The sequence below is a fragment of the Blennius ocellaris genome (genome assembly GCF_963422515.1).
Source record: "Blennius ocellaris genome assembly, chromosome: 16".
In the NCBI taxonomy this organism is placed as follows: Eukaryota; Metazoa; Chordata; class Actinopteri; order Blenniiformes; family Blenniidae; genus Blennius; species Blennius ocellaris.
The window spans coordinates 2,820,856-2,836,058 of NC_137665.1; the positions used below are offsets into that span (position 1 = coordinate 2,820,856).

Sequence of the window (15,203 nt, forward strand, 5' to 3'; positions counted from 1 at the left end):
GGGAGATGCAAAAATCCATTGAAAAGAAGCATTGCCATAAGATTTAAAAAAAAAAAAAACAGAAAACAAAAAAACAAAGGAACAAAAAAAAAGTGAGTCGTTACATGGTGTTGTCTTTATCATTTTTTATTGTTATTCTTGTAAAAAAAAAAACAAGGAAAAAAAAAAAGTCGAGCTGAGAGAAGACAGTTACACTATGAGAACCATGCTGTATTAGAAACCTGTCAATATGTATATGAATTATGAATACACTTACAAAAATGCTTCAACCAGGCTTCCCCTCTTGTTGGTTTTGTCCACTGATTCAATCCACTTTTTCTCCTCCGCGGCTTTTCCCACCCAGAAATATCCATCTTCTTTTATCTCTTTGAGTTCAAACACCGACGCTTTCCCGTTTCACTTTCTGTCTGGAGTTTGCTTAACGTCCCTGAGATTATCTCCGTGCAGCAGGACCGCTGAGATTTCCTTTTAATAATTACCAGTCTAGTCAAACATCATCATCAGGACTTCAAATTGGGTCGATGATGCCGTTTGGAGAGATTCCACCAGTTTTGTATTTATCTATTTTCGAATTGACACACTGCCCTCATCTGACGGTTTAAAGCCTGTGAAATGACTGCAGTTATTAAATAACACCCCTCCCACTCCCCTGCAGCCCCCGCCGAGTCGCATCGTTGTGGTCTTCTGGAGTATTAGTGCTGTTTTCATGCAGTTTTCAAGGTCGTGTTGATTTTCACCTCAAAGCAGTGCTGTGTGTTTTTACAGGCTGGAGAAGTATTGAAAGAGGGAGAAAGGAAAGAAAGGAAAAGTAGGTGGGGGGAAGGGTGGGGTGGGGGTGGGGGGGGGTGGGGGTAGGTGAATGAAATGGGACAAAATGAGGCTAAGAATCAAAATGAAAACAGATGGAAGAGAGTTGGCTGTTTGGGATTTATAAGGATGGATTAAAGAAGAGCGTGCGTGTGTGTGTGTGTGTGTGTGTGTGTGTGTGTGTGTGTGTGTGTGTGTGTGTGTGTGTGTGTGTGTGTGTGTGTGTGTGTGTGTGTGTGTGTGTGTGTGTGTGTGTGTGTGTGTGTGTGTGTGCGCTCACAGTTGTGTCGGCCGGGGTCGGCTCATAAAGACCGACGGTCACGCTGCTCACAGAGGTCAGTGTGACGGCCAAAAACCATCCGCCGCCCATCAGTGTCCGATGAGGAGTGGAAGAGAGCGCAGTCGCTTTCCGTCCTCTCGCCTTCCAACACGTTTGCTTCATGAAAGACACTGATGACAAAGTAGAAGAGACTGGTGAGTACTACTTAATTCTTTTTTTTTTTTCTTTCTACCCTTTTGCCATTTCCGTTCACCGACACGTCGGTTGGAGGATCCGGCTCCGTGGCGACAATCTCCTGATTCAACCGTCTGTCTTCCCACCGATCAACCAGTTCGCCCATCCGATTTTTCTGCCACAGTCTTTCCTGTTCCCTAAATGCAATTAGTAATGTAAAACCGCTGGCTCTCCCACGCCGTTGTCACTGCAAACGCCTCGCTAATCACGTCCGGCCATTGGGCAGAGCCGCTTCTCCTTGGAAACTGGCGAGAGTGGAAGTTGTACCTTATGTCACGTAAACGGGCGGGGAATTACTTGAATCAGAGTCTCCAATTGTTGGATGTTCAGCGTATGCTGACGACGGTTGGACCTCTGAAGGTTTGCTTTTGGTAGGAGAGGTTAACAGATCCTTTACCTCCAGGCGTTCAAGCAGCTAAATCAAAATCCTCGGGTCTCAGTACCTTCTTTTATTGTGCGGTGAGAGTTGGCACCTCTCCAGTACAACCAAAGAAAACTGCTGTTCAAGATCTCCTCTGGTACATTTTTTTACTTCTGCGCCAGTTAGATCCACAATCGCTGATCGGCGACGCGACATTCACACCGCAGGCAAATGTGACCCCTCCCCCCGTTTCATACTCTGCTCTCGAGTGACTCGTATCCGGTCCGTTTTGTGGCGGCGTGAACGTTGTGATTCCAATTTTTGCGCACCAGATCGAAGCCTCGATCATATGTGGAACCAGATCTTGTATCTGATGTCTTACGATGTGACCGTCGTCTGAACGGTCAAGGTGAGAAGAGGCACCTTGAAGTGAGGAAGATTTTGCCGTGTGTATACCGTAGCTAAGATCCTTGCCTTAAGAGACGGGGGGGTACAGTGGGAAACAAAAAAAGCATGTGACCCTGGGTACACCCCTCCGGCCACAGCTGCAGTTTCACACATACTCTGACCTCGTCCTCAAGCCGTCACAATGGCCGACATGTTCTCAGTCTGATAGTTTTGCATCCTTTCCATAGTCTCGCCTTCCTGCCTCCTGCCTCCTGCATCCGTCCTTGTGTTCCGTCCAGCCGGCCCGCTTCTCTGGTTGGATCCGATGGCGATCGCATTCCTGGAGCAGGTGCGCTCCCCTCGCCTGTCCTTCGTCCAGACGGTGGTCTCTCTGCTCCTGAGCACCGTGGCCCTCCTGTCGTCCTACTGGTGCGAAGGCCAGCAGAAGGTGCCCAAGCCGCTGTGCTCGCTCACCAAGCACACCAACTGCATCCCGGTCCCCGGGCTGTCCAACTCCTCCAACATCCAGTTCTTCTGGGAGACCGGGGACGACCGCTTCGTCTTCCCGGCGTTTCACACCGGCCTCTTCATGATCTGCGAGGAGAACATCTACGCCGACGAGTGGGGTAAGAGGGGAGGGGACTTTTCAAAAGATCGAATAAGGCTCGGCCGGTGAAATCATTCAATCCCCGGGCTGACGGTTTGATTCCTTATCTTGCTTTTTTTCTTTCGATTGCACGTGTCAGACATACGATGATAGATTCAGTTCCCCATCATCGTCATCCCCCTCCAGCCGCTCCCTTTCAGGATCTCACATTAAAAACAATACTATCGGTCGACAAAGCCCATTTAACCCCCGATAAGACCCAATCTGGCTGGGATTATGTTGAATGGGCAGATTAAACCAATCTGGAGCACTTTGGGAACGGAGTCCAACGCAAAGCCTGTCCAGTGTTGAACACGGTGGGGCATCATCCGGGTGTGAAGCTTCTCTCGTGGCACCAAAGGTATCGCAACTCCACCCAGCAGCACATGGGGGGGGGGGGGAATAAACGAGCTTTAATAGTTGAAAAATGAACCCGAATGCAACACAGTGGAAGTTACGACAGAAACGAGCAGCAGGTGAAACCGCACATCCAAAAGGACGGAAGCTGTCAGTGTGTTTTCTATGTGTGTGTGTGGAAGAGGATGTTCCAGAAGGTGAGATGAGGATCGGCTCAGAAAAAGAAAAAAACACACGACATCGTGCTGAAACGGGTCACCGGTAGAAATATCCGAGACAAATGTAGGTCTCAGGTGTGTTTGCTTTAGCGTTGGCATGAGCGCGATTGTGCGAGGACACTCGGGTTCGCGCTCGGCACAAAGAGGATTACCGGCAGTGTGGGTTCAGCTCGCGGAGATTTAGACTCCAACAGCATGACTCAATTATGGATTATAACCCAGAGAGAGAAAGGTTAATAGGATTCGCAAACACGGGGCGGGTGTTTTCGCCGTCTCATTTGCTGCTGATTTGAGGACCGAGTCTGAATGAGATTGAAGTGCAGCCAAAAATATCTCGTTACTATACGGTCAATTAAGTGAATCACTCGGCGTTTCGTAATTAATCACATGGATGTTAACTGTGGACTCGGATTCAGCGGGATTAATTCGCCAGAGACGTACATTTTCGTTTCCCCCGGGAGGCACGTTACTCTCAACGTGGTATTTTCTTTATTGTGCCACATGTTTTTAATGACTTTAGTCACGTTATTATGAGATTTTCAAAGTTCAGTCAGATATTTTTGTAATATATTTCTTTAAGGAGCAGTATAAATATTTTTTTGTTTTTTAATACCCCCCCCCACCCCCACCAAAAAAAAAACCAAAGGAACAGTTTCAGAATAACAACAAGGCCCCGTTTACACATTTCAACTGGAAACGCATCATTTTAGAAAAGTTTTAAGTGAAAACGACTTTTCGTTTACACAGAAATGCTTAAAAAAAAAAAAAAAAAAGATCTTTTCACGTTTGGCCACTAGTGGGTGCTGTTGGTTGGGTTTGTAATGAAACGACGCAGACACATGTGCCCACAGAGATTAATACATTAACACACTATGTGTGTGGTTTCGTTACAAACAAAAAAAACAACAGCACCCACTAGTGGCCAAACATGAAAACTACATGTTTTTGTCGCGTTTCCGTGTAAAATGGACATCGTTTTCAATATGCAGCAGTGTAAACGCAAAACTTAAACTGTGATAGCCTCGATATCTAACAACAACCTGAATTGTTATAAAACATAAAATAATAAAACCTAAAATGAAATAATTGGTTGATGATGTAAAAAAAAAAAATCGAAGTGTAATAAAATTTATTTTAATTATCCAAAAATGTAATATTGTAACAAGAATTTAAATATGATCTTAAAATGATTAATGCTTAATATACATTATTTTGTACTGATGAAAAAAAACAGAAAAGTATAAACAAACTTTTAAAACTCATTATTTTAGTGTTTTTCAAATTGCAGCAGTTTCAAGTCCATATATTAATTACATTGGGGGGGAAACTTTGCCAATCCCATAATGTAACATTAAAAGTTTTCAAGTTTCTGGCTCAGCGTCTTGTTACAGTTATTACATTTCAGGTTTTATTACATTTTATTTTCCAACAATTTGGATCTTTTATTTTTTATTTTTTGGGTCGTTGTTACATATCTGGTTCTAACAACCGTGTGATTGAAAGTCCTCCAACACTTCATACTTCACAAGAAACTTTTTTTTTACTTTGTCCTCGAGGAAAAATGAAACACATTTCTTGTCCAGTATGTTTAACTCTTCACAGTTTCTTTCCAAACAACGGTTTAGCACATGCAGACATGAGGCTGGAAGCGCCAACCTCTTGGATTGGACGACGGCCGGCCCTGCCAACAACAACCCACTTCTGTAAACTTCATTAAATAGAGTGAGAAAAAAAAAGGAAAAAGCCTTAAAACATTTGCAGCCACGTAAAAAAAAAAAATCCCCTTTTTCCTCTGACCTGCATTTTTTTTTTTTAGCTTTCTATAACAAAATGACGTGTTTTTGACCACAGAGATTAAAAAAAAAAAAAAAAGAGAGAGAGATCCTGGAGGGACTAAATAACTCGAAAACACAAGTACATGCAGCAAAATGTTTTCACTGACTTGACACCGGTCGCATTTTCTAATTTTTCCAGTGTTATGCTGCACGTGTGGTCGAGCCGGCGAAGATGTTTTCCTCATTTTATTTTTACTTTTTGAGAATGTTTCCTCTCTCTCTCTCTCTCTCTCTCTCTCTCTCTCTCTCTCTGGTAAACAAGCCACAGAGAAGCTGCAGAAACAGGTTGTTTCGTTTTTAATGAGCACATCGTGCGGTCGGAGAACAAAATGCTTTCATGTTGAATTCAGTGTGTGGAAGGGAGGGGGAGGGGGGCGAGGGGGGGGGGGGGGGAGCCAAGACAAAACAAACTAAGAGAAAGTTACTCTTTATGTTACCGGTAATATTTTTCCTTGCCGTTTCTACCAGATGTGCAGAAATCCCCCCCAAAAAATCTCCTTGATAGTGGGGGGGGGGACAAACCCACTCATGCAAAGTCTCCCTCGGTCTTCACGCATCACCGAGACTCATTAACGACGGAGATGAATAACAAACACACACCAGTGGGGCTTTTTTTTTTTTTTTAATAAACGGGTTCCAAAGAGAGAAGCGCTGCGGGAAATTGTTGCTGTTCATGGTCACTCACTCGCCTGCTGAGGTGTTTACAAAAACAAGCGCGTCCTGAATTAACCGTTTACTGAACTAACAAATTGATGGAAATGCTGTGATTATTGAGCGTTGCGTGATTTTTGCACCAAAAACATCCTTTTTTTGTTCTCTCCAAGATTGTGCATCTGATTGGTGCATTTATAAAGATGTGAAGAAGAAAAAACAAAAACAACTGCTTGAACTTAGTGTTAAAAATGTCCACCTAATAATCTTGTAAGTCGCATTTAGAGCGCTTTTCTTTGTAGACGATGCACGTGTTATTGTGGTATTTAATAGTGGTGGCAAATCTTGAAGTTGGGGGGGGCGTCGATACCAACTTTTAAAAGTATAGGAGGTCGAAAGCTTTCAGCTTTCGCCCCCTCTCGACGGCCTGTGTGTGTTTTGTCATTATGAATAAAGAATCTCTCTCTCGTCTCCCTGCTGACGGTGTTGCTGACGGATGATGTCACGTCATCCCAGCATTCGAGTACCAACGAACTGTGCAGTGTCGGACCGATTAGCCGATAGCCGATATCGATATCGATATCGGTATCGGTATCGGTATCGGTGCATCCCTGGTTAAGTGAAAATGTGTGATTTTAATCATTTTAACTTGTACATCTTTACACTGCACTATAGGAATATCCTTCAACTACATCTTGGGTTTAATTATAGTTGATTTAATACAAAATTGGTTAATTATGTTTGTTTTTATGGCCATAACTGATTTTTCTCCCTTTTTTTTTTCTTTTTAAAGAGGAGAAGTGCCGAGGATTTTACCATCTGACTCCAGGATCTGAGAAAGGTAACCTCACCTCTCCTCTCCTCTCCTCTCCTCGTATGGTTGTGCGTGAGCCGGCACTGTTTTGAAACGAGTCCTCAGCCCTCCTCCTCCTCCTCCTCCTCCTCCTCCTCCTCCTCCTCCTCCTCCTCCTCCTCCTCCTCCTCTCTCTGCCTCCGCAGCCATGATGTGGCTGTCTCTGTCGCTGGAGCTGGTTTATATTGGCCTGCTGTTGATCAGCTGCATGCTGCTGTCGGTGCAGCTGTGCATCCGGGCCTGGTGTCCGTCCACGCAGCGCTGGGGCCAGCTGCTCAACGCCTTTGCCGCCGTCTTCACCGTTCTCGGAGGTATCGGCTTCACTCCCACGCGTTATCCCGAAAAAGACGAGGCCTTTCGTGGCGTTTTTCGAGTGGAAAACGCACAAAAGACGACTCTCCTCTGAGCCTCTGGATGGCAGGCGACAACACTCAGTTGTCGTGGAAACGGGGGGGGGGGGGGGGGGGGGGGAAATGCAACTCTACGATATTCTCCTGGGACTTAGTTTAAAAGCATCTAACATTAAACCATTTAGGACCCGGTCAATACAATAATTCTTTTTTTTTTTTTACGTCTTTTTCAGCTTCGAATATAACAAAACAATATAAAGACAGAACTTTTACATCAATTTCGCAATAACCCAACCACACACAGTTACTGGACCATCTGTAAGCTTACTAAGCACATTTTTAAACACATTGACAACAAGAGGGAAAATAAAAAGTAAAATAATAACAGTTTCAATATTGGCAGCTGCCATGTTGGTTTTTCTGCGCAAAAGTGATTCCTTTTATTGGAAGTATTTTTTTTTTTCAATTTTATTGTAAAGTAACGGAATAGCAACTTAACTTGGTTGTCTGTCCGTTGATGTTTATAGCGTTTTGTTCTCTGTGCACATGAGCGTGTGCATTCACTACCAAAACAACCAACAGCACCCACTAGTGGCCCGGCATGAACACCACACCGTTTTCTAACGGAAAATAATGATGCATTTTCACTTTCATTGTCGTGTAAACAAGCCCTCATTTGAATCTATTTTGCTTTTGTTTCACTTTATCTTACGTATCCTTATTTATTTGTTTGTTTTTATTTGTATACGTGTGTGTGTGTGTCTCGTGTTCTTTGGTGAATTCCAATGACCGTCAGAGATGGTCAACGGGATTCTGTCGTCTGTGACCCTCAGGTCTGCTGGGGATGGTGGGACACATGATGTACATGCAGGTGTTTCAGACCACCGCCTCCATGGGACCGGAGGACTTCAAGCCTCACAGCTTCGGCTACTCGTGGGCTTTCTAGTAAGTCAAGAGTCTTATTATGCCTTCTTCTCCACACTGAGATCTGGACACGCGGAGCCAAAGCATCTGTTTTCTCTCAGATTCGGGCAAAACTTTGCTGACAAACAGTTTTCATTGTGTTTGTGAGGTCGAGGTTGAATTCCGCGTCGCCGCCGCCGCCGCGTGAAACTTTGTTTTTCATGTTGAGTCTCGGCTTCGGTGTCAGGAGTGACAACATGGGAAGAATATTTCTTTTCTCGCGTCGGGATTGAACAGAGATTTTCCGCGGGGCCTGTCTGCTCCCTGCAGCCTCGTGATCTCGACTGAAAATCGCTGACTCTTTTATTATTTTACCGATTTGCCATTTCATTGGAGTCGTGCTTAAAAAGCTATTAGACCATGCTTGATTATGTACATTATACAAAAAGTAGTTACACATTATTATATACGCTGCAGCTCATGGCAGTGGAATATAGTATATAATATATAATATAATATTCTGTTTTAAGGAAATAATTGATACAATATGTGAGTTTAATCATTTAACACTTTTATTGTGTTTTATTTTTTGAGTTTAATTTAATAGTTGCTGATAATATTCTGTCCCAAAACAGTAAAGGTCCTTTTCTTTTAGTATTGATGCTGTAATTATGCGTCATTTTTAAGCAAAGGTGACCTAAAAGTAATGAAAGTTACTGTAGCGATTCATTACTTATTTTTTCATGATCTGTACGTGATACAGTAAATCTCATTATTCTCTATATCGGTGGCGTCAGACTCGGTTTAGTTCAGGGGAAACATACAGCTCAATTTCATCCCTTTCAGTGGAAAGAACCGGTAGAATCGTGACATAACAACCTTTGTTTAACACCTTTTTGGTTTGTTGCGGAGTACGGTATGCAAAACCAAACAATCACCACTTAAAGCGACTACAATCTCAACATAAGGACAATTTAAATGCTTCATATAGAAGTAACAAGTCACTTTAATTCATTTTTATTTACTTTACTTCTATGCTGCGTAGCCTTTAGTGCGCCCATAAACGTACAGTGTAATGCTACTTAAAAAAAAAAAAAAAAAAAAAATACAAAATTATTTCCAGGTGATGGATTTGCTTTACTGGAAGAACAGCCATGTTTTTCATGCGGGATCAAATGCAGCCACTTCCTTTGTTTCCATGCGGACGTGGCTGAAGCCCACTTTTATCTGTTTGGCACATGGAGGCGCAGTTTTAAAGGACATGAACCGGCTGGAGTTCGACGTTCCGGTTTTTTTTTTTAAAACGCCGCCCCCCTTGCTTCGCGCGTCGATGGTCCCGGCGACCGGAAAAGAGTCCGCTGGTTTGGCGAGCGCCCCCGACGGCGACGCTCGAGCTGCATTCTTGCGGTTTTGGTTGGACGGAGATTTCCTTTTCGGAGGAAAAACAAAAGGATTGCGGAGATGTGCGAGATCCGCGCGCGCGCGCGGGAGAGGGGGGGGATGTTTTTAATAGGACTCAGTGCTTCGCTCTCTTTTTTTTGTGAATGGACGAGCTTTGCACACGTGTACACGCTAGATGTTTGTCCCGTGTCTCCCTCAGCGTGGCCTGGTTCGCCTTCACCGTCTGCATGTCGGCCGGCGTCTCCACCCTCAACAACTACACCAAGAAGGTCCTGATGGTGGGGCCCCGACGCAGCTCCGACCTCAACCCCTGCGGCTTCAACTTGGCCGGGCTGCTGCCGCCGCCGGCCCCTTACTACACCCCTCCCAACCCGGGCGCCGGCCTCGCCTGTCCCCCGCCGCCCGCCTGCCTCATCTCCCACCTGTCGCCCTACTACGAGCCGCCCCCGCCGGCCGGGTCCCCGCCGGGGACGCCCCGGCTCGCACACTCCCAGTCGCTCCCCCTCCCCGGCCCGGAGGCCCTCTTCCCCTCGCCCCCGGCCCACCCGGCGCCCGCCTCCCCGTTCCACCGCCCGTCCCTGCCCTCGCCCGCCCGCCTGGAGGACGAGGACTACAGCCCACTTTGACCTCTTCCAATCCGCATTAATCCCGCCGTGTGCTTTTGATACGCTCCGTCAGCCCTCCGCTCACTATAGTTTCTTACTCATGCGATTAGAAATGCAGATTAGGCGTCGCTTTTGTACATTCGAGGTTTCTAGAAATGGTGTTGCAGACCTCGGGAGATCGCCGCTCTTTTGTCTCACTCGAAGAAAAGTACGGAAAATGCAATGTGAACTGTCACGGGGAATAAAATGGAACGAACACACTGTCGTTTCCACCGGAGAAGGAGCCACGCGGGTCGTCAGACGGTGGTTGTAAATCAAGTTTTAATGTTGTAAAAATCATTTTCATTTGCCATTCATATCGACAAACAACGGTAGCAAAAATAAAACAGCATCAGACATACAGAGCTCTGAGCGCAACAAGTGGTATTTACACATAACATCTCATGCTTCAGGAGTCAAGCCTCTTTGCCATGTGGAAAAGACGAATTTGAACGGTTTGATTTAATTCGTCGAGTTAATTGCTTCGATCCTATTCAGGAGAAAACAAACCTGTCGCATAATAATGTAGTGTAAAAGTTTCTGGGTGGGTTTAAAGCCTTTACAGTGTCGCAAAAAAACCCCAGACTCGGCTGCATTAATATTGTTTTTAGACTTTACATTATTATTATTCTCAAATTACACAGAAATCTGTGACGTGACGCATGATAAAGGATTTTCAGGCCATTTAACGTCGTCACTGTTTATTTCGTGGCAAGTTTTTAGGAAGTATGACCAGAGCAGATGCAGGAACAAACAACAAAAATAATGCAAAAACAATCAAACTAAAATCAAAACTCCCCTTTTTTTTTTTTTTTTAATCTAACACTCACGTATTCATGTGTAAATGTACATACAAAAAAAAAAAATAGACCACAGAATTGACTCTTCTTGTAAGCCAGGACTAGTGATAGATCTTTAATTTATCTTATAAACATTAAGGCCTTTTTTTTTTTTTAAATTCAGATAACAAAAATATTCTTAATTGTCAGGTGCCCTCAGTAAACCCAGCCTGACTCTGCTTTTAAAATGCCCTCAAATACGACTGTGATTGAATGAGCCGGCCTCTTTCTTTCTTTCTTTCTTTTTTTTTTTTACAGCAGGAAGAACCAAAACAATCTGAAAGCGGACTCGGTTAAACGCCGGTGTGTATCAGGAGGGCTCAGCAGAGAGGATCAGTGGCCGGGTGTTCACTCACAGCTCAAATCTGATGAATCGAAAACAGACGAATAGAAACACCCGACTCATCTTTAGCCAAAACCAGATCGAAGCCGGAAGAGTCGACCCAGCCGAGGGGGGAGGAGGGACGGGGACTCAGGGGTCGGTCGGAGCGAGTTCTAGTGTCCTTCTCACGCGGTTTTCTTACGTAGGACAAAATAAATGATGGAGGAGATGAAGGTGAGGGCGAAGGAGATCCACGCCAGGATGTAGCAGTGGCCGTACCAGCCGTCGGCCTCGTCCAGGTGGAAGCGGTCCGTGTAGATGGAGGCCGCGATCATGATGCACAGGCCTGCCGGGGAGAGGAGACAAAAGAGGTCAGGAGTGGAAGTGGGAGGGCGGAGGGTGGATGTCGGGGGGGGGGGGGGGGGGGGTTTGGGGAGCCGACGGGGACGGAGGGACGCTCACAGGCGAGGATCTGGAAGACGCCGGAGATGGTGAACCTCTGTCCTTTGGGGAGGGTGAAGAGCTGAGCCACGAACACGAAGACGCCCAGGATGGAGAATATGCAGGCGAGTACCGAGCTGGCCTGCACCGCCTGGAGGTACTCTGCAGGGGGAGCCAGAGAGAGAAACATGATGTTGACACTGCAGTGGAGGAGGAGGAGGGAGGAAGGAGGAGGAAGAGGTGTGGCCAAGAAATGTGCTACAACATCATGCTGCTGGCACTCCCTGGAAACTGTGTCTGAAATGTGCTGTCAGAGGTTTCGGGGGGGGGTCACGTGGCAGGCAGGCTGGGCCGCGGTGTGTCTCTGATGTTTTGTTTGAAAACAGCTCGGATATTCAAACGACACCGTCACAGTTCATGTGGCCTTCCCTTGGTTTTAACCCCCACTGCCTGGCTCTGTTGTTTTTGGGCTCAATGCACCTCGGACCGACTCAAAGTTCAAGGCAGAACTGTAAAGAACCCATCAAATTCTCGATTGCTTTCTAATTGTGAGTGATTGACGTGTTCACGGTGCAGCGCTCTGTCGTTTGAGGGCACAAAGAATTGAAACTAGAACTGGGTTGTAGTGTCACATGTAGTTTCTCTGACACGACAGACATCAGGTGTTGGACTTGGTATTGGATCAGGTATTTGCCGCCTGCCCCTCGAGGCAGCAACACCCTGATCCCTTGTTTTCAGTAAATATCAGGGGAACATCTCCCAGACGAAGCTCCTTGGAGACGATGCGTTTGAAGCGTCTCCTCCTCCCGCTGCTTACCTGTCGGGTAGTGATCGGGAAGGTCCGTGTAGTTCCAAATGCCGCTCTGTAGAGTCCACCGGGCCCACACGTCTGTGGAGACGGTCTCGGTTACCCACCAGGCCTGCGGAGACGAGCAGAGACACAGAGGGTTTTCAAATCGTGTCGCGCGATTGTGACAAAAACACACACAAAAAAAAAAAAAGTCAGTTTGGGATTAAACAGGAGCTTGTGCTTCGCTCTGTGTTCTGACTTGCAACTCTTGGGGGGGATGATGGAGGAATGCACGTCTGTCTTTGCACTCTGTAAATCTCGTTTTTAGATTTTTCTTCGGGGTGCAGCGACTCTGAGGAGAAGCTCGCATATTTACAAATGTGTCCGCCGCATGTACAGATGTGTCGCAGGATGCCGACGCCATTTTTTTGGGGGGGGGGTTGTTTTTCCGATCGCCTGTCAGTCAGAAATGTGAAATATGCAGCGCTCTGAGGAGCACAGCGGAACCACTGCCGGAGCAGGAATGAAGGCCTCCGGTGATGAGAGCAAGGTGAGTCGCCTGTCGTTGGGGGGTGGGAGTGGATGGGGTGGGGGTGGGGGTAAAACCTCAGCATGTGAATTAGTCTGACTCACATTGTCAATAGTAGCCACCAGGAGGAGGATGATGGCTAAAACGTGCAGGACGAAGATGGCAGCGAGGAGAATCAGCATGATGACGGTGCTGGAGACGGGAAAGAGAAGGAACAACAAAAGGGAGGGGAAAAAAAAGAAGAAGTGGTTATTGTGCCAGGTTGAATGCATCAAACAATGAAGGAGAAATTTTAGTTTTGAGAGAGGAAGCTGCTGGTGCACACACACACACACACACACACACACACACACACCCTCGTCAACACACTCATTCAGAGCAGCGACGCCAGGCCAGGACCTGGCAGCCGCTCAGGGCGCGGCCGCTCAGCTTCTAATTAGCCGCGGCGCGCGGGCTCAACGTAAAACACACGGAAACGGAGACAAAACTTTAGAATCAAAGTGCTGAGCGGTGTTTTTGAAACTAAACCCTTTCCTCCCTGAGCAAACAGAACCTTCTGGTGTGAGAGAGGGAGAGGGAGAGAGAGAGAGAGAGAGGGGGAGACGGTTTGGAGTTGAGCAGATGAGTTTGGGCTTGTCTGACTTGCTGCGAGCGACGTGCCACTCCCTAAAATAACTGTGGAGAATAGACGCAACTCTCTCACCTTGCTGATCACCATCGAGTCGCGTTTCCCTAACCCTAACCCTAACCTAACCCTATCCTTAACCCTAACCCTAACCCTAACTCTAACCTAACCCTATCCCTATCTCCATCCCTAACCCTAACCCTATCCCTAACTCTAACCTAATCCTATCCCTATCCCTAACCCTAACCCTAACACTAACCGTACCCTAACCCTAATCCTAACCCTAATCTTAATCCTAACCCGATCCCTGGCAAACCTCAACAAGGTTCCGTTCCGACGATTGTAGCTATAAATCCTCCTTCAGAATCCTTCGACCCTGACGCTTCGCACAGATTTTCGATTCGCATTTAATCTCGCTCACATGTGGGACTGAGCGCGGGCAGAGGGAAGAGGCACATCTGGAATGTGTGAATCCCTCCAGAAGGAGTGGTGGAGGGCTGGGTCCTCGCTCCACACAAACACCCGCCGGCCTTCTCTCGCACGCAACCGACTGCAGCGCCCCCCCCCCCCCCCCCCCGTAGCTCCGGTCGGTGAGGAAGAGGAGGGTGTTGAAGGGCGGCAGCTCACCCACGTGACCGTGCCTGACACATCTCCTCTGATATTCCAACCAATCTTTCATTCGCTGATGAAAAAGACGGAGCCGTTTCGGCCCCGAGGGCGCCGAGCGGGAAAGCGCACAGTCGTCGACATAATCAAAAGTTTTTTTGTTGTTTTTTTTTTTTTTTTATGAAAACCGTCCAGGAAAGAGGAAGATATCATTAAAGGGAGGTTAAATCAAGGGTTTCACTCTGAACGTACTTTGATTAAATGTGTAAAATCGACTCCAGAGACCAAACGTATGGTTGTTGTTTTTTTTCCAAGCGGGACCGAGACTCTTCTTAACACACAATCTGGAGGTTTAAAGAAAGACATTTTAAAAAAGAAAAGAAGTAAGACACAGACGTATCTCTAAAGTGAACATTCAAACTAATAGTGCAGGAAGCGGCACATCTGGAAAGCAGCTTCAGTGGGCCGAGGTGAGCAGGTACACTGGGAGGCGGTCACACCTGTTTTTACCCACACTGCTTCACTTTTGGTAACTTTGCTTCAAAATAATGGGAGGAAAAAGCAACTTGGTTTGAAGAGTTTGAACCAGATGAAGAGAAGTTTGTTTAGTTCTTTTGGGTTTTCATAAAGAAGGAATAAAGTAGAAGAAGACTTACCGTCAGATGGCTGCTTGTCTCTTCAAGTCTAATTCCTCTCGCTCTCAAAGATACTAATTTCAGACTCGGCGTCTAAAAGCGCAAACAGTAGAAACTACCCATCCGCCCACTTTTACCCGGCCCTCTTTTTAAGTACACACCCCAGACAAGCCTCTCGGCTGCTTGATCACATAATCTCTCCTTTTTTTTCCTTCTTCTTCTTCTTCCTCCCTCCTCCTCCTCCTGCTTCTGCTGCTGCTGCTGCTGCTGCTGCACTCTTTGCCGCCCGTCCCGCCCTCTCACTCTTTTTTTCAAATGTACTTCACACACACACACACACACAAAGGCCCAAACGGGCAGATTTTTTTCTTTTTTTTCTTTTCTCCCCCTCCTTCACGTTTGTTGTCTCATGTCTTTGTCACTCAGCTGATGCTGGTGATTTTGTCCGGCGAGGCGGCTCATGACTCACTGACGTTTTTGGGAAACGGC

At 46.4% G+C, this 15,203-nt stretch overlaps 2 protein-coding genes across 4 annotated transcripts; one reads left to right on the plus strand and one right to left on the minus strand.

Moving 5' to 3' along the window:
• Window positions 1-2,394: 2,394 nt before the first annotated feature.
• Window positions 2,395-10,742, plus strand: gsg1 (germ cell associated 1; the record flags this gene model as incomplete). Its single annotated transcript, XM_080511872.1, has 5 exons — window positions 2,395-2,695; window positions 6,570-6,617; window positions 6,776-6,940; window positions 7,813-7,924; window positions 9,483-10,742. The coding sequence occupies 5 exons, from the start codon at window positions 2,395-2,397 to the stop codon at window positions 9,907-9,909; spliced, it is 1,053 nt and encodes a 350-aa protein (XP_080367998.1). The 3' UTR covers window positions 9,910-10,742.
• emp1 (epithelial membrane protein 1) lies at window positions 10,192-14,943 on the minus strand. Of its 3 annotated transcripts, XM_080511137.1 has the most exons (6): window positions 14,736-14,943; window positions 14,332-14,423; window positions 12,953-13,040; window positions 12,347-12,449; window positions 11,551-11,691; window positions 10,192-11,434 (listed from the first exon to the last, which is right to left on the minus strand). In XM_080511137.1, exons 3-6 carry the CDS (start codon window positions 13,028-13,030, stop codon window positions 11,274-11,276), a joined length of 483 nt encoding a protein of 160 aa, XP_080367263.1. In that variant the 5' UTR covers window positions 13,031-13,040; window positions 14,332-14,423; window positions 14,736-14,943; the 3' UTR covers window positions 10,192-11,273. The 3 variants fall into 3 exon arrangements, with proteins under 3 accessions (XP_080367263.1, XP_080367262.1, XP_080367264.1); XM_080511136.1 differs by lacking the exon at window positions 14,332-14,423 and having other exon boundaries at window positions 14,736-14,942; XM_080511138.1 differs by lacking the exons at window positions 14,332-14,423; window positions 14,736-14,943 and adding an exon at window positions 13,895-14,002.
• Between the last annotated feature and the right edge of the window lie 260 nt (window positions 14,944-15,203).

Coding starts and splice junctions, on each gene's coding strand:
- emp1 (XM_080511137.1), bottom strand. CDS start 13,030: ATGCTGATTCTCCTCGCTGCCATCTTCGTCCTGCACGTTTTAGCCATC. Junction 12,450..12,952: donor TGGTGGCTACTATTGACAAT/GTGAGTCAGACT, acceptor TCGTCTCCGCAG/GCCTGGTGGGTAACCGAGAC. Junction 11,692..12,346: donor TCCCGATCACTACCCGACAG/GTAAGCAGCGGG, acceptor CTCCCCCTGCAG/AGTACCTCCAGGCGGTGCAG.